Raw genomic sequence first — 23,664 nt, forward strand, 5'->3', positions numbered from 1 at the left:
TCATTCAAAAGCAGCTCGCTTTACAAAGGGCAACGGATTCGCCGACAGATTTGAATATTCACGTCCCGCAAAATCCCCCAGAAAAAGCACTCGCTGGGTCCGGGCGCAGCAGAGCCGGGCCCACATCTGGATCCAATGAAGCGCCTTGGTCCGCTCCAGCGTTGCCGGGGCCACACACATGTGCTGACAGCGTTTCAGCCAATGTGCCATCGCACCAACGGCCGCCCGGAGCCTTCGGGGGCTCTGCGATCGCCGTCGCTATCGCTGCCGCTCGGTTTCCTGCCTCGTACCCTGCGCCGCGGCCTCGGATGCGGCTCACGCCCTGCTGATTTGCGGTTGGCCTTTCCCAGACGTGCCCGGCGGCGGGTAATTTGGTGCCGCTGGCTGCAGCTGCAATGTGGTGGAAACAAAAGTCCACTGTCGTCTTAGCGCGTTTGTGAATCAGAGGCACCGCAGCCAGACGGTTTACAGTAACAGGCCAGATTTGGTGGGAAATATTGATTGGCACTTGATTTGTTTTTCGTCTTCGCCGCATTTTGTCAACAACACGTTGCTGTTGTTGTTTTCTGATTCAGATTCCACCATTGATGTGGTAACGCTGCACGTCACCCCCCCCACATGTGGATCGCAGGTCCTTTTTTGGGACTTTCCCCTGCTTCGATCGCTGCTGCTGATCACAGTATATCTATAAAGAGTTGCCGAGAATTGGGGAACTTTGTCGGTTCTTCTCTAACACGCTCTGAGGACATTCGTCTCCTCTATGAGCTCCGTCGGCTTCTCAAAACCCGGTGCTCGGCCTGTTCTGGGAAGTGACGGCGCGTGCGGGGGCGAGCGCGCTGCCTCAGCATATTTGTCGCGGTCGACTCTGCTTTGTCGCTTACAGTAAGCCGTGACTGTGTCATGTGGCACGCACCGGTCACAGCAACGAGTCGTCTGCTTATCTGCGCCAGGCTCGAACGCAGCTGGAGTCGCAGCCAGCGGCGGCGAGTCAGGACACGGTACAGATGCACTGTTTGTAGTGTGAGCACTTTGCTTGTACAGTAGATTAATTCTGATCCGCTTTTAAGCAGCCTGTGCATTTTTCCTTCCCGCCCATTATGTCATCTAGTCCACGATTGGGCCCTATCTGAGTTTCATGTACTAACGCGGAGAACGTGTCATTATCAGAGGCTCAACCGCCGAAACTGCTTGGTTTGATGCATACAGTAGGAGCAGCAGTTCAGCTTCAGACTTACTGCGAGTGGAGCTTTGCTCAGAATCATATTCCATTTACATTTATATTTTATATAAACAGCTTAAAGGCTAAGTCACACCACATTTTTCACTTTCTGGCTGTCAGATGAACGTATGGAAATAAGCATGCACATGCTGCCTGACCCACTTTTCTCCACCGACGTCACAAATCATGACAAGCCCTTGTAACATAAAAAAACAGGCTGATATTCCTTTATCTCCTCTGACTCAAACACAACACAAACCTCATGTGAGTTTCAAGCACAGTCACTAACTGTGCGCCTCTGTCATTTATTCTCAGTTGGGTTAAGATCTGCCACTCCACGACCTTGATTCTCTTTGACCTTGACAAGGTTTTGGAATGTCTTGCTGGAAGACAAGCTGCAACCAAACGTTAGACTGGCAGCAGATTCCTCTACGTTATCATTCAACATAACCTTCCTTTGTGAATGCACCCAAACAAGCAACACACAAAACAGCCCCGTGTGACTCCCCCCCCCACCACCACCACCACCATGGTGGACTGGGAGATGGGTTGAAGGTCTCCTCCTTCCTCTGCCAGGCACAAGCAGCATGTTAAGCTTCTTCTCATCAGACCAAAGCGCGACCTTCCAAACCCCGTGTTGCAGATGTTCACAGACCAGCTTCAGTCTATCTTTGATGTCCCGCTTGGTGAGCAACAGTTTTTCTTGGACGCGCCGGTAGGAAGAACCCTCACAACAGTCTCTTTATACATCAAGACCAGATGAAGCCAGTTCAGCATCAATCGTCTTGGCAGAGATTTGGGGATTTTTTTTCTTGAAAGCTCTATTTTTCTGTCCAAAAGTTTCGAAATCTCGGACTTTTGACCACACCCGGTTTTATTTCTAACAGAATTTGTGTCCTTCTGCTTTGAAGTCATGCTATGAATATTCCAACTAGCTTAACTTCGGATGTTTTACTGATGATGCACATGTTGTAATAAACATTGGGGGACTAATTCATCATTTATTGATGGTTAATAATTGGTCTTTGATTGTGTGCTTCAGGCCTTTAAATATTTTCCCTCTGGGATTAATAAAGTTTTTTGAACCTTGAATCTTCATGCTTCCCATGTTTAGGCTCTGTATCCATGATGTACATCAGAGCTCTTCTACAAATCCCATTTGGGCACAAATGAATATAATGAAGGAATTTTTGGTTGTCCTGGTGCACAAGTTGCCACCATGGCCACTTCCAACCATACAAAAAGTCTTGCGGGGAGGTGTTGAAGGTATCACTTTCACAAGTATGACTTCATTGTCTGGCATGCTTTTTTCCTCCCCTGACTCTCTCCTCTAAAGCAGCATGTTCGCCCCAGGTCCTGGGGCTGGAGAGAAATACGACACTGCAGTGCTGTTTCCCATAGATTGTATCGCTGCTTTGAATCATTTTTGCGCTGACTTGGCTCTTTTTCTGGGCTTTTGATCATTTTCTCCCGTTCGAGACCGTCGCTCGACGCTCGGCTCCATTATCTCCTCCAGAACAAGTGCAGAAGCGGCTTCAGTGTCTTTTGACAGATAACAAAGTAGGTCAGAGTGTGAAAGCCAAGCTGCTGACAGAAAGCGAGGGAACAATGACGGAGAAAGCGGAGGGAATCACAGAGATAAGAGAGACAATCCATAGATGACTTATATAAATATGAATCTATGAAGTAAAATACAAGGACTCACAAACACAAACTAAATGTCCTCTAATGTTCGGTAAACCTGGATGTGTTGCTCAGGTGCACAAATGTTTCACCAGGACATTTTGAAGCTAACTTTACGCATGCTTGTTTTTTACCTCCCTGTGTAATAAGTGACCCACATTTTGGGCTACAGCCCAACTCACATGAAAAGACAGACAGGGGTTAAAGGCTCCCGGAGACACTGGAAGAAAAAAAAACGGGCCGCTGATGGAGGAGGTGTGTGTCGATAAGATTTGTGCGTCTCCCTCTGTCTGTGCTGTTCCTCCGTAGCCCGGGGGCTTCCAAAATGCGAGTTTTGGTGGGTGGTATCCTGTCACAAGCCTCTTAATACATCTCTTTATTTGCCACACGCACGCACGCTTTGCTCTTTCTTTTTGCTGCTATAGGAGCTTGGAGGCGGACCAGCTCTGCAGGGTACGGGGTGTCCGGGCACGAGCAGCGTGACATCATTTGGCTGCTGATGTGCGCCGTAGCTCACGCTACCTTTTATTCCTGTTTGGGACTCCGCTGGCAACGTGTTTCCTGAGCTGTGCCCGAAAGGGCGTCGAGAAAGATTACGATCAGACAAATTGAGTGTGGAGTTTTCCTGTTTTTGCTTGTTTTCGCTTGTGTTCGCAGGAAGGTCGGAGGTCGGAGCAAGGGGCTCGCAGCCAGGAACTGAGACGTCGGATGTGAACCTGCTAAACTCCAACCTAGTTCAGTGATGATGTAAATGACGATCGACACAGAGCGGCCATGTCTGGGTCAAACACAAAGATTACTGGGTCAGCTGGGAGTTTTGATGAATTAGATTAGCTGAATGTCTGTGGTCCAGCTGAGCCACAACTTTGCTAAACAACAAACTTGGTGCGACTAAACGCACATTAAAATAGGACGGTCCCCGTTTAGTCCGTAATAGTCAGGCTCAGTCGACGCTGGAGTTGTAACAAAAGTTAGACAGTATTTCATTTGGAGCCAGTTGGAGCAGGTTGTTTGGTTCAGCGTGTACCTTCCTGTGGCTCAGCATGTTCCATAAATCTAATTACATTACCGTGATTGGCTGTAATAGATCAGCATCTTGGGATGAGCATGCTGAGTTTGCTGCCGGTCCAGAACGCAGAGCATCGCGCTCGTTCCGCTCATCGCACACATGTCATGTCTGCATTCCTTGCGCATAATACGCCAACGTGCGCTCATTTTGTTTTGACTAGCTTTAATAAATTACTCTGCGTAATGCACAATAATTCTTCGTGACCGCCCTGCTCGTCGGCAGCCCTGGGCCAGTTGGTGACAAGCGCAATTTGTCTCGTTCTAAGTGCGGCGGGGCGATCGGGCGAGTCAGGGGGAAGTTAAGAAAGCACGGGCTGTCACTCAGTCTGGCGAGGCTCGCCGACCCGCCAAAGTAAACGCAGCAGGCTCCGCCCACAGGGCTCTGGCAGCGCGGCCGCTGTGTTTTGTTTACTGCACGGTGGCAAGTGTGACAGAAAGAAAGAGAGGCTGTCAAGTTGGACGCACCACAAAATGGGAACTCGTGGCCAACGCAAGCTACTGGAGTTTAAACATGGGTATTATGACACTGAGGCCTCAGCACATATTTAGACCCAGGCTTAATTAAGCAGGGAAGTCCCTTCCATCGCTCTTGACGCCATCTGTGCCTCATATGGCCCTTATACACGGCACCACCTCACACCCTGACTCTACAGGAAGCCCAAATTTGAGCTGCACTTGGCCCACATTTCCTTCACATTGCACATCTGGAGCAAACAAAACAACTGTCGCTACAGCAGGGTTGCCAATATGCCTCTGGTCCATAAATTACCGATTCATGAATCACGCATGATTCTTTAATGCTTTGAAAGACAAGGCAAATCACAGGTGAATCAGAGGAAGTGGACATTGCGACTCTGAGCTGACCTCTTTGACACACATGACGTCTGGCGGCCGAGGCCAAGGGTAACGGGGGTCTTCGGGGGCGTTCGAAAGCGGATGCGAGATTGCGCGAGACTTTTGAAAAGGTCAGTTTCGTGCGAAAGTGGGTTTTGGAGACAACGGAGTTCCACTCCAAGTGCAACATCAGGATGAGGAATTACGGGATGTAAGCAAAGAGGTAAATAAAACCAAATAATCAAAACAGTTCTATAGCGCAGTAACAGGCTGCTCCGAGAGGACAAACACAACCAGGGTCAAAGGCATTAAATAACCTCATCCAGCGCTCCAACAGGACTCTGTTTATAAGAACAAAAACATACTGATCATCTACATTCCCCTCAAATATATTACCATCTGCCAAAAACATCGAGTGAAATATGAATGTTTCGTACTCAGTTACGCTCCATGAGAGACGACCACTTATCTCACTGGACACTGACCTCGCTGCGTCATAAAATAAGGTCACACTGAGTGCAGTTTTCCTCAATCAGGAGCCTTTTTTTTATATAGCAAACCACTGCAAATCATTGGAGAGTACATTTGTTATGGTCAAGACAGCAGCACACAAATATTTAAAGTTACAGTTCCTTGGCAAACAAGAGGAACCCAAAGATATCTGAGGGGAATTATAAAGCTTTCTTGTTTCCCATGCAGGAACCCACCCTTTACTTTGGAAGAGCCTTCGGGTTTTTCTTCGACAATGAGTGCATTTGGTTTTATTACGCACCAAATAGTCTCTAACAGCGAGCGATGAGTATGGTGGCGTTTAATGTCCATCCATCTGGCTCCACGGGGGGAACAGCTAACGCATTGTTTATGGTCCAAACAAGAATCTGAAGGTTTTATCAAGCAAGTTGAAAACCTGAAAACTATCTGGGGTCAAGTGTACAACAGCGCTGGCTATCAAGAGGTCCAAAACCAGGAGGTACAGTTTAACCAGAAAGAAGAACGTCTCCACAAATCACGTTTTGAACCAACTTATGAGTAACTGCTCATAAATCTCTATCTTGACCATATTTTTTGGCTTCAGCAGTCAAAACAATCTGATCCTCAGCGCTTCCCATAAATACTACTAATAAAGGTCGTGTTTGTACTTTCTGCCAGTCCTACGATAATGGTAGCATTTATAAAATGTAAAATGTGGACTCTTCTCTCAAACTATTAAGAAAGGCTTTCTAGCAACAGCCATGCGTGCTTTGGATTCAGATAATAATATAATAATTCACATACGTTTCCAGCTGTGTGTGTGTGTGTGTGTGTGTGTGTGTGTGTGTGTGTGTGTGTGTGTGTGTGTGTGTGTGTGAGAGAGAGAGAGAGAGAGAGAGCGCGCGAGGAGGAGGAGGGGGGGGGGGGTCTTACTCTGTCGCCCATAGCAGCATCGTCTCTTATCTGGCAGATCTGGAGGCATGCCAGCACCCGCCCTGTGAAATCAGCATCGCAGCGCACGGAGTTGACAAGTGCGCCTCCCCCTCCAAAAGTTGTTTGACATACCCATCGTTATAGGCTTCGCCTCTGGCAGTTTCTTTTTTAAAAGGAAAGCTCAAAGCCACAGATTATACATTCTGCTCACAAGCCGCGCGGGGAAAATAACCTACGGAGAGCGCGGCAGCGGGACTAAGAGTCTCTTGGAGAGGGAGCGCTTGCGCGTAAACGGGCACCGGGCATCGCCGAAGACAAATACGCGGTGCCTGGATATTTTTATTTGCTCTTTTAATATATTGCTGACTGTTCGGTTGAAGGAGAGCGCATCGGGAGGAGAAGAGTTCTTGTGGATTGCAAGGAGCGGATGCGGTAACATTCGGGGGCTTGAGCGCGCAAAGCACCTGTGGATGCGGCAGCAAACCTCCCTCTGATGCTCGGACTCGAAGCGGTTGCGCAGCAAGGATTCAACGCGCGATTTAGTTGATAACTCGTCAAAGCCCGTCCGCAGTTAGACGCTCGGCGCACCATGCTGCTGAGAGTTTCCTTCCTGGTGGTTCCCCTGCTGAGCATGAGCGGCTGCGGCGCGTCGTACGTGCCGTGCGAGCCGTGCGACCAGAAGGCCCTGTCCATGTGTCCGCCGGTGCCGCTCGGGTGCCAGCTGGTCAAGGAGCCCGGCTGCGGCTGCTGCCTGACGTGCGCGCTCGAGGAGGGCCAGCCGTGCGGCGTGTACACGGGGCCGTGCGCGCGCGGGCTCCGCTGCCTGCCCAAGAACGGCGAGGAGAAGCCGCTGCACGCGCTCCTGCACGGCCGCGCGGTGTGCAGGAACGAGAAGCTGTACAAGCTGCTGCATCCGTCAAAAGGTAGGCGTGTGGAGAGATGACTGATCCAGACCGCGCAGTCCTAAACAGGTCACTGGCTTCGATTAATTACCCGAATGAGACGAGTCGCTCTGATGGGAGCGTCAGTTCCTTAAATATAATGCAGTAAATGCAGCCCTCCTTATTTAATTTATTGATGGGGTTTCTGTTGCGTCTGCAGTACAGTACACGCGTCAGCTGAAGATCTAAAGGGCGCTGGGGCATATTATAAATAACAAACAGCTGGATACAGATGTTACCCCTCCCTTGTCATTGCAGGAATTTTAATGAAGTCCACAAGTGTCACGCACAGACTCAGCCAGTGATTCAGAGCTGAATGAGCAAAATCACGTCGAGATTGAGATGAAATGCGTATTCGCAGCGTGTTTAAGTGATTTTCTCTTTCTACGTGTGAAAGAGGGCAAATGGGCTCAGTCCATGGCCCTGCCTTGCTCATTAGCCAGGCACACGACCCAGAAGCCCCGCTGACCCCGTGAACCCTGTCAGCAGTCGTTGCAGAGGAGCGATCAACCTATCATCTCTGCTTGAAAGGGCCTCGTGGGGCCGCGAGCTGTAAATCAGTAGGTTTCGTGTGAGCGGATCCCCCCCCCCCCACCACCACCACCACCCCCAGCCAAGCTACAACGAGGGAGAAGATTACAGGTGGCTCCTCTGAGTGGCGGCTCAGGGACAGTCGCTGTGTCTGCCGGTGGCGCACTGAGGAGAGCTTTGTGGCCCTCGCTCTGGCCCCCGTCGAGGTGTGAGGTCATGTTTTACTCCTCGTTCACCACCTGCCCGCTTCCAGACACCTATTGCTGCTTTTTGTCTCCGGCTCTTTATTCTCTCCCACCACACTGCCTCCCTCTTCTCCTCTTTCCTGGCCTGGCTCCTGTCCCTCTTCATCTTTTCCGTGCTATTCTTCCTCTTCTCTCCCCTCTTCATCTCCTCTTCTCTTTTCCTACCCTTTCCCACACCATCCTCTCTCCCCTCCCACCCGTGTGTGTAATTCCCACCCAGGTTTCTTCATCCCTCCCTCCCCTCCCCTACGCCCCTCTCTCCGTCTCGGCACTGCAGGCAGTGATTCAGCAGAATGCTGGCTGAGCGTGGGCTCCTGATCCCCCGTCTGTCTGCCTATCGGCCGGTCCTCTGTTAACGCCTCCTGGGAACTGTGGACTCAAATGAAACAGAAACCAGTGTGCATCCTGGGAAACGCGCGCAGATAGGCGACTTAATGTGTATGTTTAAGTAAAAGTTATGTTGCACAACTATGCTAGAAACTAATGGTAGGATCTGTCATTCCAAGAGGGAGAAAGAAAAAAAACTGAAAGCCATGATCAGTCAGCACAGGTCAGATTAGACAAGCTAGAGGATTAACAAGTGAAGACTTGATTGGATGTACGCTGCATCAGCCTTCCCTCAAGAAAAAAAAAGAGTCAGCAGGAAAACTGGAGGGAATCTCTTTTTCCAAGAATCTGTCATAACTTGGGGCTGAATGACATCACTTTTGATCTTCATCACCATCATCCTCGCTGGGGCGGGGGCGGGGGGGTGGTAGGGGGCGAGGTGGCAGGGCTTGCGAGAATTCAGCCATCGTTCGCAGCGAGGCGCTGACCTTGTTTCACCGCCCACTTAGCCGAGTAGCTTAGCGATCACGTCAGCGCCGGCATGGAGGGCTTTACGTGCCGAGTTTGCAATCTGCCAAAATGAGAAGGAAACGAGTGCGTGACACAGCAGTGGAAATGGGCCAATTGTGGCTTAGGACACATACGGGGCTAATGCATGTTTAAAGCTGGAAACGAAGGGAAGTGTCGCTTTTTGAAATACGCCTCGGGGATAGAAAGCAGCAGCTGCTGTGGTCACGGCGACGGGGGAGGGGGGAGGCCGCTGCCACTGTGTGCGACTCCCCCCAAAACTCCAGCAAAGAGCTGTATTTGTGCACAGATGAAAGACTCATGTACACAAGGGCTCCCGTGGGGGGGGGGGACCCAAAATGGGCTGCGGCTGTTTCTGGTGGCTCGCCACATGACAAGTGTAATAGCATGTTTTCATGAGCCTGGGTGCCAGGGTGAGACTAAATATCTCATTTAGGTCACTGGCTATAAAAGTTTTAAAACCCCTGGTCTGCATATACCTCCAAACTGGCAACTTAACCTGCCATAAATGTAGGCTGTGTTGTCCCGCATGTCAACGCATCCAGTCCGAAGCTGGGCCTCAGCCACTGACTCGGCTGAGTGAGCGCTGAGCTGGTGCACTGAAGCCATCGCATTGTGCTGTGACCCCTGACCCCGAGCGCCACGCGCTTGTGATTGAGCCCGACTTTTTAATTTTAGACACTCAAATAGATGCGTTTCCAGGTAGGGCTCTTGATTTGGGCCCGTCTTCAAACACGCAACACAAAAAGCCCTGTTCTCAAAGGACTAATACTACACCTGTGGACATTAAGTGGTTCGTAATAATTGGGCAAATCCCGCCACGTCTGTAATTGTGAACTTCTCGTAGTTGCAGTAAATTACTGACCACCCTGTGGTGGAGACAGTGCTCTGATAATAGTAATCCTGCGCGAATGAAGCTGCAGCTGCATTTTCTTTCAGTAGCCCGTCTTGTTGTTTGTTGCGTTGGGTTTAATCACAGGTCGAAAAGCAAAGCAAATGATGTTCTGCAGATGTTTGATGTAAAGGGGGACTCATCCGCCAACGCTCTCAACGCTCCCTCTCCGTGTTTGTCCTCTCCAGACGAATCACGTGACATGCTGCAAACCAAGGTGGCCTTATATGGAAGAGACTACATCAGCAGCCAGAAAGCTCTGGCCCAGAAGCACGCCAACGACCGCAAGAATCAGCTGTCCCGGCGGGGATCGACCCCCAAGGACTCACCGCTGCTGAGCCCGGATAAAGTGGAGCACGGGCTCGTAAGTGCCGTAGGCATCGCACGGTTACAGTACATACAGTGCTAAAATGAAACCCGACTCAGCTTCTGTCATCGTCATTTAGATCAATTTGGAACCATTTTTGCACAGAGTCTTAAAAAATGAACAGACCAGTGGTTTCCTCTGCTGCTAGTTTAGGCTAATTTCTTTGCCTTGCACACTGGAAAACTACCAACTGACTAGTCACATCACGGGGTGAAAATAGACGGCAGAGCTGTCATTAGAAGACATTTTTCTACAGTGGTTCACGTGCTGCTCAGCTGCCGAGTGAGGTCCTAACTCTTAACACTCCCTGTGCGTATAGGGGCCGTGCAGGAGGAGACTGGATAATGTCATTCAAAGCATGAAGGACTCATCTCGGGTCATGGCGCTGTCTCTCTACGTCCCCAACTGTGACAAGAAGGGCTTTTTCAAGCGCAAACAGGTTTGAATTAGTCCTTTCATATTTATGAAATAACCTGATTTAGCCTTCTACATATCCAAGTGTCTCATCCCTCTCCGATTGCTCGTTCCCCACAGTGTAAGGCGTCGCGCGGACGGAAGAGAGGCATCTGCTGGTGCGTTGACCGCGTTGGCACGAGAATCGGCGCGAACTACACCGGAGGAGACCTGCAGTGCAAAGATCTGGACAACAGCAGCACCAGCAACGAATGAGAGCCGAAACCATGAGCCCCTGCCGCCCATAAAACCTGGCAACCGAGCTAGCATACGTAATGACTGCCCTTAAGGAAAACGCGGCACTAATGCTTCTATATAAATATATGTGTATATGGTCAGGTGTGATGGACTGCATCATAGTTTTGTTTTGTTTTGTTTCTTAAAGGGAAGCCAATCTGAAAAGCTTACTTAGACGAACATCTGCACACGTAGGTCTTACCTTCGGCTCCCCTCTGTCTGTGTACAACCTTCGAGGTCACCTCATCTGTTTATATCCATAGATAATAGAGAATTACATATATATTTGTATAATAATGATTCCATGTTGTGTAGTGAGACTGAGAGGCAAGTTATACTGTATATTGCTAAATGTACTCCAAGAATTCAAAGACAAGACATATTTCAAGTGTGGCTGAAATTTCCAGGACAATAGGAGACGTCCAAGAAAGTGAGTCGGTTTAAATTGGAAAATGTTTTAGTGAGTCTTGCCCTCAACCTACTGCTTCTGGATATTATCTGATGTGTAGGGGGAATGTGCCAAGCAGGAAAAGGGGGAGACAGGCTCTGCAGGGTTCCTGTCAGGCTGTGTATATCATCATCCTCCTCCTCATCATCATCATCGGATGGCCGAGAACCAACTCAAGAGCGGTCGGGAGACGTGCAGAATCAGCAGAAAAGTAATTTCCGCCATTTCCATTTCAGCACGAAAGCTTTCATTATGTGCTCAGAGAAGACTTGGAGAACTGTTGGCCCGTTGTCACAAAGTGGAGACAAATCTGTCCACTCGTGGCTACACGCCGAATGAAATAGTGTGAAATAGCCTGATCGGTGCCACTGAACGCGAGGCTAACGCCAGTGTCTGATTAGCTTAGCTTAGCTTAGCTTAGTTTAGCATAAAAGCCAGGAACCAGCTTCTGCCCAAATGTAAAAATGCTAAAAAATGTTATTTAGGCTGTATCATGTGTATTTCAAAAAGCTGTGGGTCGATTGCTCACAAGATCAGCCCATCCAGGCTACTGTCCTTCGCTGTCCGCACACAAATCGTATGCAAAGGCCTGCGAGGCCCCCACTGCCCCTGCACAGGCAAATCTGTGGCGGCCTCGCTCTCAGGGGTTTATCGGGTCCCTTCGTCCTGCGGAGATCAAGGTTGCCGGGTTTGCATGTAAATTCCAGTGCCTTCTGCTCGATGCCACTTTGAATTCTTATTTGCGTGTGAATCCAGGGTGTTGTTGGAAACGCGACGCTCCAGCACAATAGGCAGAAAAAACGATTTCAGGTGTGGACGTGGTCTGACGAACTGCCTGAAAGCTTCAGTTTCAGTTTCCAGTGGAAGTGCCATCTTCCACCCAAGAGCAGATGAGTGGATGATGAAACAAGGACAAAGGTTTTTGTTTTATACTGTACTTCCTGTTTTTGTTGTTTAATTATGAATCTTGTTATTTTAGGAATCACTATATTCAAATTGTGGCATTAGGAGACCTTTGACAGGGGCTCATCAGCCTATTCTTCCCAGTAATGCAACTCTCTCGTGTTGTTGATTCTAGCAGATATAAAAACACAACACAGTGACACTGTGTCTGAAGCTTGTTTGACAAATATAAATGTGAACATAATAGTGAAATATTTATCAGGCGTGTAATTGACGTACTCATTATTTTGTAATGACAAATCTCTATTTAATAAAGTTTCTGTAGCTGCACTTCTGTCGTTGATGTGGAAACTGCCTAAACCGCTGAGTCAGCGGGAGCATTTTTTGCAACTGCTATCTTTGTGACCTTGGTGCTGATAAAGACGGGGAGCGTTTTCCATCCCGTCATAACACTGCGGTGACATCACTGATTGTGGTGTGGTCAGATGTGTGAGATAATAAAAAGAAGGAATACAGAGTTTTCCAGCCAAATGCACTGCCGTCCAACAGAAGGTTGTTTGATGGTATGAAATGAGCTTGAAAAAAATAAATTGGACTCTTTGACCTATTTTAGTCACCACCACTGAAGGATAGATGTCAAAACCAAAGGACAGCCTCACTGATTTTCAACGTACATCTAATGGTTATAGTTTAAGGACCTTCCCCATGTTAATATAACTCTTACGTCTTCAGTTTTAATGAGGTGATTTGGAGGAGTTCTCCAGGACTAGCATGTACCTGTATTAGCAGTCAGATGCATTACTGTATGTGCAGAACAGCCTCTATTAATGCTGTCTCTGTTATAGAATACAGAGGGTACAAGTCAACCTCCTGTACACGTGTACAGACGACATCCTTAGAATTGAAACAGCGCCTCCACATGGCAGCTGGAATCAGAATAATACCAAATACTGTAAGTCACCCCCTTTAAATGCTCCACTGTACATTTGCAGCAGCGTGATTATGTCCAGTAAACACACAGGCACACACTGAATTCGCTACCATTTTAATAGCAATGTCTACGAAGCACTAGGCAGGCCTGGACATCACATCCGCCCTAGCACACATACTACCCTTTATTTTAACACTGTGTATTATTGTCAGGTGCGGTCGAAGCCGACAGTACACAAAGACGCACAACCACCGTCTAAAAGCTAGTACACAACAACACCTACCGTACACACGTCCAATACACTGAAGGCTTTTCATTTATCAACACATACTGTAAAAAACACAGGGCGAAGTCGAACTTAGGAAAGCGAAATCAGTGACGCTCCAGCTGACGTCTAACTGAGTATCTATTGTATCTTTTGGCCTCCTCTCTAAACATAATCTGCAGACACGTGCTAGGTTTTCAGCTAGTGGGATTCTATCATCTAACCCTTTTTGGTGGTTTAGACTGCAAACGTCGTCGAATGAACTACAGGCACAGACTCACAGAGATAATATATAGCTTACTCAGATGCTCTTTGTTCCCAAGTACTTTACAGTTACTGTAGTTTCTTTCTTGTTCTTTTTTTTAAGTTTTAGCTTCATTCCTCTCTATATTTGGGCCATGTCGGGCAGCTCCAGCTCCAACTCTCTGAGATACTGGCTGCAGTTGGGGTCCCCCCTCACGGTGGGGGCTGACGGGATGGGCCGGCCGGTGTGAGGGTTCACGCACCAGCACTCGCCCCTCTGCCCATGGAGAGACATCTTGCACTGAAATATAAAGTATATTGATGCAAAGTATTATTATTAGGCTTCATTTTTCTCAGAAAAACATGTCAGCCAGCGTTTTTGTTCACCTGTTTGAGGTTATACTGCCCCCTCTTGTCGCAGTTGGGGATATGCAGGGCGTACAGGTCCTCCAGGGGCCCTCTGTTATCTCTGAAGGGCATCTTGGATATTCGCTCCAGCACCTGGTCGAGCTCCTGCTGACATTGGGTCTTAGGAAAACAGCAAAAAAAAAAAAAAAACAGGCAGTCATGTGCGTCAGTTCGCTGGGACCCACTGCAGCGTCCGTGTGCAACGGTGGTTGCGCAGGATCCGCAATTACACCTTCATGTGGTTTGTTCAATTCGAACGGAGAAAGCCGTAAATTTGGAGCTTTCCGTAATGTCGCTCCGCGCCGGGCGAAGATTCAGATGTACTCGCAGGCGAATCAGCACATTTTTTGACACGCAACATAAAAGTTCACATAAAAAACACACAATAAAGCTAAAAGGTTCTGTATAATGAGCGGATGAATCATCACGCCTGCCAGTAATGAATAATCTCGCTTGCCAGTGACCTCAGGTTTACCTCACCGCTCACTGAAGCCAAATGTCCTGTTGAGACTCTTACTGTTTAGAGGCTCGGGAAGCAAAAAATCTGCATTTGATTTGATATTTGATTATGACGATCCCAGTTCTGGGATACGGATCATGTCAGGTGCGTTTAGTGTCCGCAAATGTGGGCGCTTTAACTGAAAGCACTTTAGTTACTGGAAGACTTGAATGGAATAAAAGCGAAATGGGGAAAAACATGTTTGTTTTGTCATATTATTGTTCTGCACTGTTTTTCGTTAGCTTTAAAGTGAAAACACGGTTCACAACCGGTATTGACCTACACTTAACTGTCTATGTGTCACCTTGACATCAGACCAGTACGCGCCAGAGGGAGGCAGCACTGTGCTCTCTGGTGCCTTCACTGCTTCGCTCTGAGGAGCAGGTTTTTTACAGATTTAAAAACGTACGCACTTTTAATTTCATAATAGAGTCTAGCAAGAAATGTAATGAACCTCAGCTTCGCATCTGGAAAGTAAAAGCAGTCTTGGTGCAGCAGGAGCTAATTTACCAGTATGTGTATAGTATATATTTAACATTAACTAAACAGTGTGTGTTGAGGAGACCCGTTCTCCTAAACATAGCTCAGCAAACTACCTAACATGAACCAACATCAAGGTTCAGAGAACTCCTCCCAGGTCTCCCCCCTCTCCTCACCTGTTTGGGCCGAGTAGGTTTCACCTCCTCCACCTTGTTGGTCTTCATCTTGGTCTTCATCTCCTGCCGGTGCTGGCGCACGGCGCTCTCCTTGGGCCCGAGCCAGGCGGCCTCTTTACTGGGCTTTCTGACGGCCGGGACCTCGCTCACGCCCTGCTCGGCCGGCGGCTCCACGGCCTCGCCTGCAGCCGTGGGTGAGGAACACGTCAAATATAGACATGACCGCAATTAAACACTGTATCAATAACCGCAGGTTAGAGAATAAACGCAACAGGCTCGGAAATACACCGATGGACATATTGGCTCCTAAATGCATTTAACCTGTGACTTTCAGGGCACTCTGTCTTTGCACTGAGCCACTCTGCCGCCCTCCTGCCATCAGCGCGGTAATGGATTGGGCTTTTTAGAGGCTGGAAGTGGGGAGAAATAAGCTCTGGACGGCACAGATCATTTTTCAGAGTGACAAAGTGTGTGGGCCGTTCTGCTAAGAAGGCTTTTGGAAATAGCTGGTTGGACTTCAACCAGCTGTGGAGGTGACCCCGACTGTGCAGTCTGAGCTCCGTGAGGAGAGCGGAGACACAAACGAATCCTTTTCCCTCTGCTTTTTCTAGCAACCAGACCCGGTTTATCTTCAGATCATGGCCCAGATGATAAAGCCTTCTTGAGGCCGCTGTGATTGACGCTGGTCCGCCTCAGAGGCGAGCGGCCAACTGTAAAAAGGCTGCCGGTGGTTACTCCACCTGGGCACCTATAAAAGCTGGCACCTGAGCTCCACAGCTGGCCTCCACCGTTGTCTTATTCTTCTTGGCCCAGTCTCCGCTTCCACGCGGCATTAAGTTCACCACCGTTCACCACCCCTCTGTCGTTTATTTGATTTAGCCTCACATTCAGTGCGAGGATATTTGTTTTATGCGTGAAAATGTTCCGCATTGTCAAAGCTGACTCGTTTTTTTTCCTCTTTTCTCCTCTCTGCTAAAGATAACGTTGCCTTTGAGCGTCCAAACCGCCGCAGCGCTCCGAAATACATCAGCGCAATCAGTGAGTCACCGAAAATCTTTTCCTTTTCTCAGAGAGCGAAGGAACCACATGCAGCTCCGTTAACAAGCTTGTGGGCTTAGAAATGTTGGCCACTGCTGAACTTTAGTCACAGTCAGGTTTCCATGGTTCCTTCTTTTCCACCTAATGTGATTCAGTTTCATGAGCAGATGTTAGAGCGGCGATAAATGAGCACAGGCGTCGATATAATCAGACATTTGAAGCAGCGCAGCTTTCTGCAGTGAAACAATTAGGACACTACAACATGAATTCAACTACTGTATATTTGTCAAAGGGTGGCGGATAAAATAGGCAGGACAAATGCCGTACCTGTGCAGCCAGTTGCTCGTGGTTTTAATGTGAGGGAAGAACACTTAAAAGAATGAGAGTCAAAGCTCTCCTTGCTCCTAACTAACAACAAATGCATTTCTGTGACCATCCAGCGATTCCTCCAAGCAGCTTTCATCGAATCTGACCGTACCCTCTCTCTCCTTGGAGTTGTTAAACATCAACCTCAAAAAAAAAATCCCCTTCTCCTCAAACAGATGGAGCAAACAATGTGAGAGGCCATCAGGTCCAACCCAACGTGTTGTTTCTGACAACAGAGCATACTTAGGTTGGATGGGGAGGGAGCGAAGGAGCAGAGCCTCTACTGAGTTTGGACGCAAATTCAAAAGTGACCAGACTATTTTAAGAGTAATAGAGGACATACACAAGCTTGTTTTAGAAAATTTGCAGGTTTCATATTTTACCTGAAGGAGGGGAAAATAAGCACAGATGCCAGAGGAGGTCAAACAGTCATGCAGTGAGTTATAGGATCGAGCCGTGGGCGCACACGTGCGGAGAGGTGTTTGGAGGACGCGGAACGAGAGCGAGGGCCGAACGGGTGGCGGCGACGCAGCAGAGAGGCGTCCCCCGTCCTCTGCAAGAGGTAAACTTGACATCCGCCCGTAGAATATGATTACAGAAGGCGAAGGAGAGAACGGGGGAAAGGAAATTCCAAACGAAGCAATAACAAGGCGCCGGCGCCGTTTGCCATCAGATAGACCTGGTGTTGTTGGACTCGAGTTCCCCCCACGACGCTCCGCCGCGCGCTCGCTGCCTCGGCTTTGAAGACTTGGGTTTCTCCACCAGGAACGGGGCGAAAAGTCAACTGGAATCAGGTGTGGGCTCGCATGTGTGTGTCCACACAGATAAACACACAACACGCTCAGGCGTATTGGCGCACGGGGGCGCCTTTGTGTTCTGCTGTCTTACGTAACCCCTACAGCACAACCCTGTCACTCCCTGTCGTCTGAGGACGGCTGAGGTGTTCACTGACACGCGGGGAAAAGCTGCGTTCTCCTCTTTGAACGCTCACACACTCAAACGCAGTCTCAGGACCCCACTTTTTGGGGGGGGGGGCAGTAGGCCTCAGCAGAACCAGTGGTTCCGCAGCGGTGGGCTGGGGATCAGCAGTGTCAACACAGCAGCAGGCCCACTGTCCGCTCTCCTGCTTGAAGTAATCCCTGCACAATGGCCACAGAGGCTTCCTTTCTATATATGTGCCATGTCGGATTCCCACATGGCACGAAGGCCGGGGGTGTCATGTGCCGCCGTCCAGATTCTGCTCAACTGAGCAAATGGCAGACTTGGCCCAGGACGTGTGGAGAAAAACCCCGATTCAAATGCAGCTTCTCTTAAAATCACGCTCCTCTGTCCAGGTCTGAAATTGGTCATGTGACCCGCGAAGCACGCTACGGTCCATTCGCCCGTTACTTAACTCGGCCTCAGAGTGCAGATATGTTTACCTCCGAGGCTTTTGGCCTGCAACCGTCGTGTAAACGCACGTTGGGACAAGCTCTGGCACGCACGCACACACACACACACGCACACACACACACACACACACACACACACACACACACAGAGCAGGCCACTCGCTCGCTACCAGCACCGCCGGGCGAGCGTTTCCATCCACGGTGCAGGCTGCTAATAAACAGCTCCTTGCACAAGTGCCCAGCGCAGCTAATGATGTGGGAACAGCGCATTTTAGCACATGTTGCGCGTTGCACGCGGTGCGAGCCCAACACTGCAGACGTCTCTAATAGAAGCCAGTCAACAGGAGGGCGAGATCCAGTTTTGCAAAGCGAGAGCTGGGTGTTTTTGTTGCGAGTATTGGGTCAGCGCTGTTCTTTACTGCACCGTCAGGGAGCAATAAAACTCTCCACCATGAAATTTAGCAAAGACGTTCATGGTTCCCAGAGGATGTATCCTATTTACGTTGGGGATCCCCAGACAGGAGGCTGACATTTTTAGTGGGATAATGGAATGAAAAAACAACAGCTTTTCAATGGATTGGTGTGACTTTCAACATGATGAGTCTTAAAGGGGTCCGTGAGGCCCCAGGTTGTCCTTCCTCACACTCCTGTGCTGTGGGTGTGGACATGTGCCTGAGGACCAGTGAGACCAGTCCAATGCAGGTTAACATATTGTAACATGCAGAAAAACCTAATGATTTTGTTCTTTATCATCGTTTTTTACCTGCGAGGACCTTTTGGAACTGATAAACAGGTCGGACATTTCTCTCTGCAGTACCAGGAGACGATGATATGCAGTCGCCCCGTCACAACCCGAGAATGGCCTCGGAATAGCTGTCCACTACACGTGAAAGGGTTAAATCACCCCTGACCTAATACGACGGTGGGAAGCTATTTTGGATCTCGACGAGCACAAGGAGATTCTTGGCCCCAGTACATATAAAATTGATGCCTGGGGGAAGATGGCACAAATGCCCCTGTTTTTGGAGAAGCGTGGGGGGGGGATTATCCAGGAGCTATTTCAGTCCCGCGGGCCCTGTCTGGACACCCCCGCAGGTACACAGGAATGCCCCCTGTTAGCTAACAATGTTATTTCAGTGAGCAGATGGCACAGGAGTCCCCCCCACACACACACACACACACGCACACACACACACACACACACACGCGCACACACGCACACACGCACACACGCGCACACGCGCACACACGCACACACACGCACGCACGCACGCACGCACGCACGCACGCACACACGCACACACGCACACACACACACACACACACACACACACACACACACACACACACACACACACACACACACACACGCCTCTTTCCACCTCACTTTCCAACTTTTATAACACTGGTGTTCCACACCAGCTTTTCCCTTCTTCATTGTCAGCACGTAAGCTGCCTCTGCACCACTAACCAATAACCCACGAGGGGAAACCTCGCGATCGCCTGAAAAACACGCCGCGCCGCGATCGTGACGCTTTTCCTCATCCGAGTGACATTTCGACGAGCAAATGTGTACCGTGCCTGCGCTTCGTTAATCAGGCCGTGCTCTTATGAGGTCATATATGGTACAATCCCAGTCAAAACAGTCCAATCGGATTAAAGGAGCCTTTATTTGGGTCCAGGTTTCTGTGGGAACAGAATATCAAATAATACTGTGCATAAACAGAGAGGCTAGTGGGAAAATTATGAGTGTTGGTTTGGAATCTTGAACTTCTTCATGTTGTTGTAAGCAGGAAATTATAAGAAGATTGTACCTTTACATACAACATATAAATGCTGTGATTAAAACTCCACGCACTCAGAAAAAATCTATTCACTGTAACCTCACAATCTATTTAACTTCATCTACAAGTTTCTGTCTCGTTAGATCCATAATAGGATGTAATGTGCTTCTAAATAATATGTTGCTTGTATAAAAAGTAATACTCTGCACTATAGTGTGTAGATATAAACGGAGAGGGCTCAATGGGAAATGGTGATCGACATGTTTCCCCACTTTCTATCTTTCCTGTTTTAATGCTTTTCTGGACTGTAGATACGAATATAATTTACCCTAGTTTACACAAATAAAACAAATGTTCCCCGGTTCTCGCTCCAGCACGCAATCACTCACACAGCGAGAGAAAAAGGATCCGAGATGCTAAGAGCACACGGGGAAGTACAGCAAGAGGACAAACGCTGCTTTACTTTTTTTGACATGTTTTCCTTCCGGATGTTGAGCTGAAGCTGGTGGCTCCTCATTCTCCTCCTCCTCCTCCTCGCAGCTTTACTGTCATCATCATAGTGTTTTACAACACTATGCAAATTAAACATGCAACAGTCTACACGGACAAAATCCAGCTGCAACTCCAGCCAGCTCCTCATAAAGCTTTGCTTTGGAACACTGTGAATTATAGGGGACATTTCCCACTAAACAATACATCTGGAACATTATGACTATGATCCTTTTAATGGGAGTCTGTCAGATGCTGATTGAGTGTTTGCTCTGTGCACTCTGGGGAGGCATTTCTGAGAGATTTGCGAGGCAATATCTTGCTCATTGAATTACTAATATGCTTCAATAATTTATTAAATTACTCCTGCTTTTTGCTTGACGAGAAATGAAAGCATCCAACTGGTTTGACCAAAACAGCAGTTTTCTAAGCAGTCATTTAGTTATTTAGTATTCACACTCACACTGTTTGGTTTCCACATCCCCTGTCTGTCGGCTTCATTTTCTCTTTGCAGGTCCTTTCGCTCGCTGACCTTTGACCTCTTTGCTTCCAGATCAAACCGTCATCTTTTTGCTCTTCCTTGTTTGCTGCCCTTAATTGATGAGGGCTTGGAATAACATAAGGCAGAAAACCACAATGCTGTGGTTTTTAACCCCCCCCCCCCCCCCCCCTAAATCAAGCAGCTGCAATATTTCATCCTTGGTTCTTTGCCCACAGTGTTGAATCAGCCCAGAACTCACACATCTCCTCAGCTCAGAATGAACGCGGACACTTCGTCACTGTACAATATCCATACTTAATAAACGGATTAATTCTTGGAACTCAGACGATGTGGTGGACAGCAGCCAGAATGTTAATGTCTGCTCTCAACCCTCCAGCAGCCCCCGTGAGCTGATTCCTATCGGAGATTTCATTACTTCCCCTTTCTTTCCCCCGCGTATCTGCGTAGAATTTATTACAGGAAATCAAGTTTGTGTGCTCTCAAACTGGGCCAAATGAAGGCGGGGGACCGACAGTAACCATCTGTAACACCAGCGCAACTGCGTTATTTTGAGAGGCAGAAACGCTGGCGCTGGAGTGGACGTGCAGCCTGAGAGCGTAGGCGGACGCGCGAGTGAAGTTCCAATGAAATCAATAATTTGATCAAATCTAAAAGTTCTGAGGCCTCAAAGTCGCACTTTAGTGAAAAGCGCACTTTGCTGTGATTTCTCTGACCCTGAACATCACCACGACCCCTCGCTGTGCTGTCAGATATCGCTCTTCAGGCTTTTATCCAAAACAACTCAGCATTTGGCCTTTTAGAGGAGGTTTTGAAGCTTTTAGGGCTCTTTTTTGACATCCCAGACCGTTTCAACGCACACACAGCCTAAGTGATACCTAACAAGCTTTCAAGCAAGCCTTCACACGACGTGTCCAAGTATTCTGTTCTCCTCTGGCGCTTGTGTGACTCGGCGACCCATGCCTGCTTTTGGTTTCGTTCAATTGGAGATATAAAGGATTTTTCAAAACAAAGGTTACGTAAATGTGGATTCAAGACAATATGGAGGTTGATGAATAAATCATAGAACGTCCCGTGCAGCGTTTGGACCTTTTGCCGGCCTGCTCAGAGGGTCCTCGCGGGCCCAGCGCGGTCTCCGGCAGGTCCTCTGCGTTCCAGCAGGCCGCTGCCAAAACAAACGTGTCAGTCTGGAGGTAAACTCTGACAAAGCGTGGATTTGGAAATTAGCAGGAATCACACCCTGGCCGCTCGCTCGCTCGCTCGCTCGCTCGCTCAGCGTCCGTTTGCGGACTCGGAACCAGCCCACTAATGAGGCTGTTTACGTTTCTTCCTCACTGCAACCTGACGTTGCTCAAACGCAGAGGGCTTCGCTGCGGTCCCCCCGTCCATTTTCCAGTCAGACAACCCAGTTAATATCCTCCCTGTCATCAGCGCCTCATAGCAACTACTGGTCAAAACCTAAAGTCCACTTTCCCAATCAATGCCACATTCCTCCCGCTCTCGCTCTCTTTCGCCCTGCCTGTCGCTTTCTCTCCACTCCCCTGTGGAAACGTCAACACCAATACTACAATGTTTTCTGGAACCATCCCGCTGAGCACAACTTCTAGGAATTTTGCAGGCCACTACCTCATTCTCCTTCAAACTGAGACCCTTTCTCTCTTTTGGAGACATTAGGGGAGCGTGCACGGCCAGCGGTTCGGAGCAGGGCTCGGCTTAACTCGCTCCTTTTGTCCGTCTCTCCCCACGCGCGCCACTTTAAGCAGGTCTGCGCGGCACCGACTATGACAGGAGCGTGAGAAAAGCTCGCGGATCGAGCAGAAAAACGGGCGAACGCTGGAAGATGTTAGCGGTGCAGTGAAGCACTGCAGACAGCTGGATTATTCCAACCCCCCACGGGTTAATGCACGAGGTGTGAAATCAGTGCCAGTGGTGTTGCGCGCATCAAAGCGCAATAATATGCCGTATAACCGCGGCATTTGAGAATGATCAGGCTCCAAAGTGCAAAATGCCCGGCAGAACTTTTACGCAGAATTGCGCTCAGGCTTCGTGACAATGCACTATTTCTACGCTACTCCACAGACTGCAGTCTAGACAGCGTCATTAAAAATTGATGGGAGAAACGCAGGTTTCCGGTAAAGTGACTGACCGCTGGTCTGCTCCCGGTGCTCCTGGCTGTAAGTGGTCGCCTCGGGGTCCACTTTGCGCCGGCACTGGCCCTGGCCCTGCACCAGTTGCTCCAGCGGGAGCTCCGAGTCGGGCGTCGGGTAGCATCGCAGACCGGTGGAGCACCTCGGGGTGTACACGCCGCACATCTCGCCCTCCTCGCGGGCGCACGCGGGGCAGCACCCGCAGCCCGGCTCGCGCACGATCTCCGCGCAGGTCTCCATGAGGTTCGGGCACAGCGCCTGGCGCTCCGCGGTGCAGCCCGGGCAGCGGAACACCATCTCGGCCAGGGAGGCGCCGGCGAGGGACGCGGAGAGGATCAGCAGGCTGCAGCCCGCGTACGACAGCATTGTTGAAGGCAGGAGGCTTTTGGTCATTGTCACGGGGCGACGCAAGGCAATCCCTGGTGAGAAAATGGGGAAGAAATGTGCACGCGAACAGGTGAAGCCGGGGGCTGAGAGGTCTGCTGGGTCCTACAAATTCCCAGGTTTGCTCTCGGGTGTTAATTTGGGGAGAGCAGCAAGACGTTGGTTTGACTTGAACTAGAATTTCTGGAGGCAAATAACAATGGGCTCATTACATAAAGATGAATGTATTTTCAAACGTCTTTCCTATTTGGCCCAGAGTGCAAATAAAAGTTTTCTTAAATTCCTGAGAATACTGATGCATGTCAGCCCATTTGAATTATTTCTCTAAATCCATACTGTCATGATAGGAGTTTATGATGGTGCTAAGGGGGAAACACTCCGACTGAAATGGTTCGTGCAGGTTTATAGGCGACATTCCTCAAAACTAGAGGCTCAACTCAGCAACAGTGCTGCGAATTGTAGCTCACTGGAAGACTGTGCTCCA

The 23,664-nt window shown here is 49.1% G+C and overlaps 2 protein-coding genes across 2 annotated transcripts; one reads left to right on the forward strand and one right to left on the reverse strand.

Moving 5' to 3' along the window:
• Positions 1-6,334: 6,334 nt before the first annotated feature.
• Positions 6,335-12,410, forward strand: igfbp5a (insulin-like growth factor binding protein 5a). Its single transcript, XM_029135314.3, has 4 exons — positions 6,335-7,131; positions 9,861-10,036; positions 10,359-10,478; positions 10,574-12,410. The coding sequence occupies exons 1-4, from the start codon at positions 6,798-6,800 to the stop codon at positions 10,706-10,708; spliced, it is 765 nt and encodes a 254-aa protein (XP_028991147.1). The 5' UTR covers positions 6,335-6,797; the 3' UTR covers positions 10,709-12,410.
• A 699-nt stretch (positions 12,411-13,109) lies between these two features.
• igfbp2a (insulin-like growth factor binding protein 2a) lies at positions 13,110-23,270 on the reverse strand. The gene is made up of 4 exons (XM_029135299.3): positions 22,796-23,270; positions 15,083-15,264; positions 13,907-14,047; positions 13,110-13,820 (listed from the first exon to the last, which is right to left on the reverse strand). The coding sequence occupies exons 1-4, from the start codon at positions 23,187-23,189 to the stop codon at positions 13,662-13,664; spliced, it is 876 nt and encodes a 291-aa protein (XP_028991132.1). The 5' UTR covers positions 23,190-23,270; the 3' UTR covers positions 13,110-13,661.
• Positions 23,271-23,664: the final 394 nt, after the last annotated feature.

Source organism: Betta splendens, chromosome 2, assembly GCF_900634795.4.
Source record: "Betta splendens chromosome 2, fBetSpl5.4, whole genome shotgun sequence".
NCBI lineage: Eukaryota > Metazoa > Chordata > Actinopteri > Anabantiformes > Osphronemidae > Betta > Betta splendens.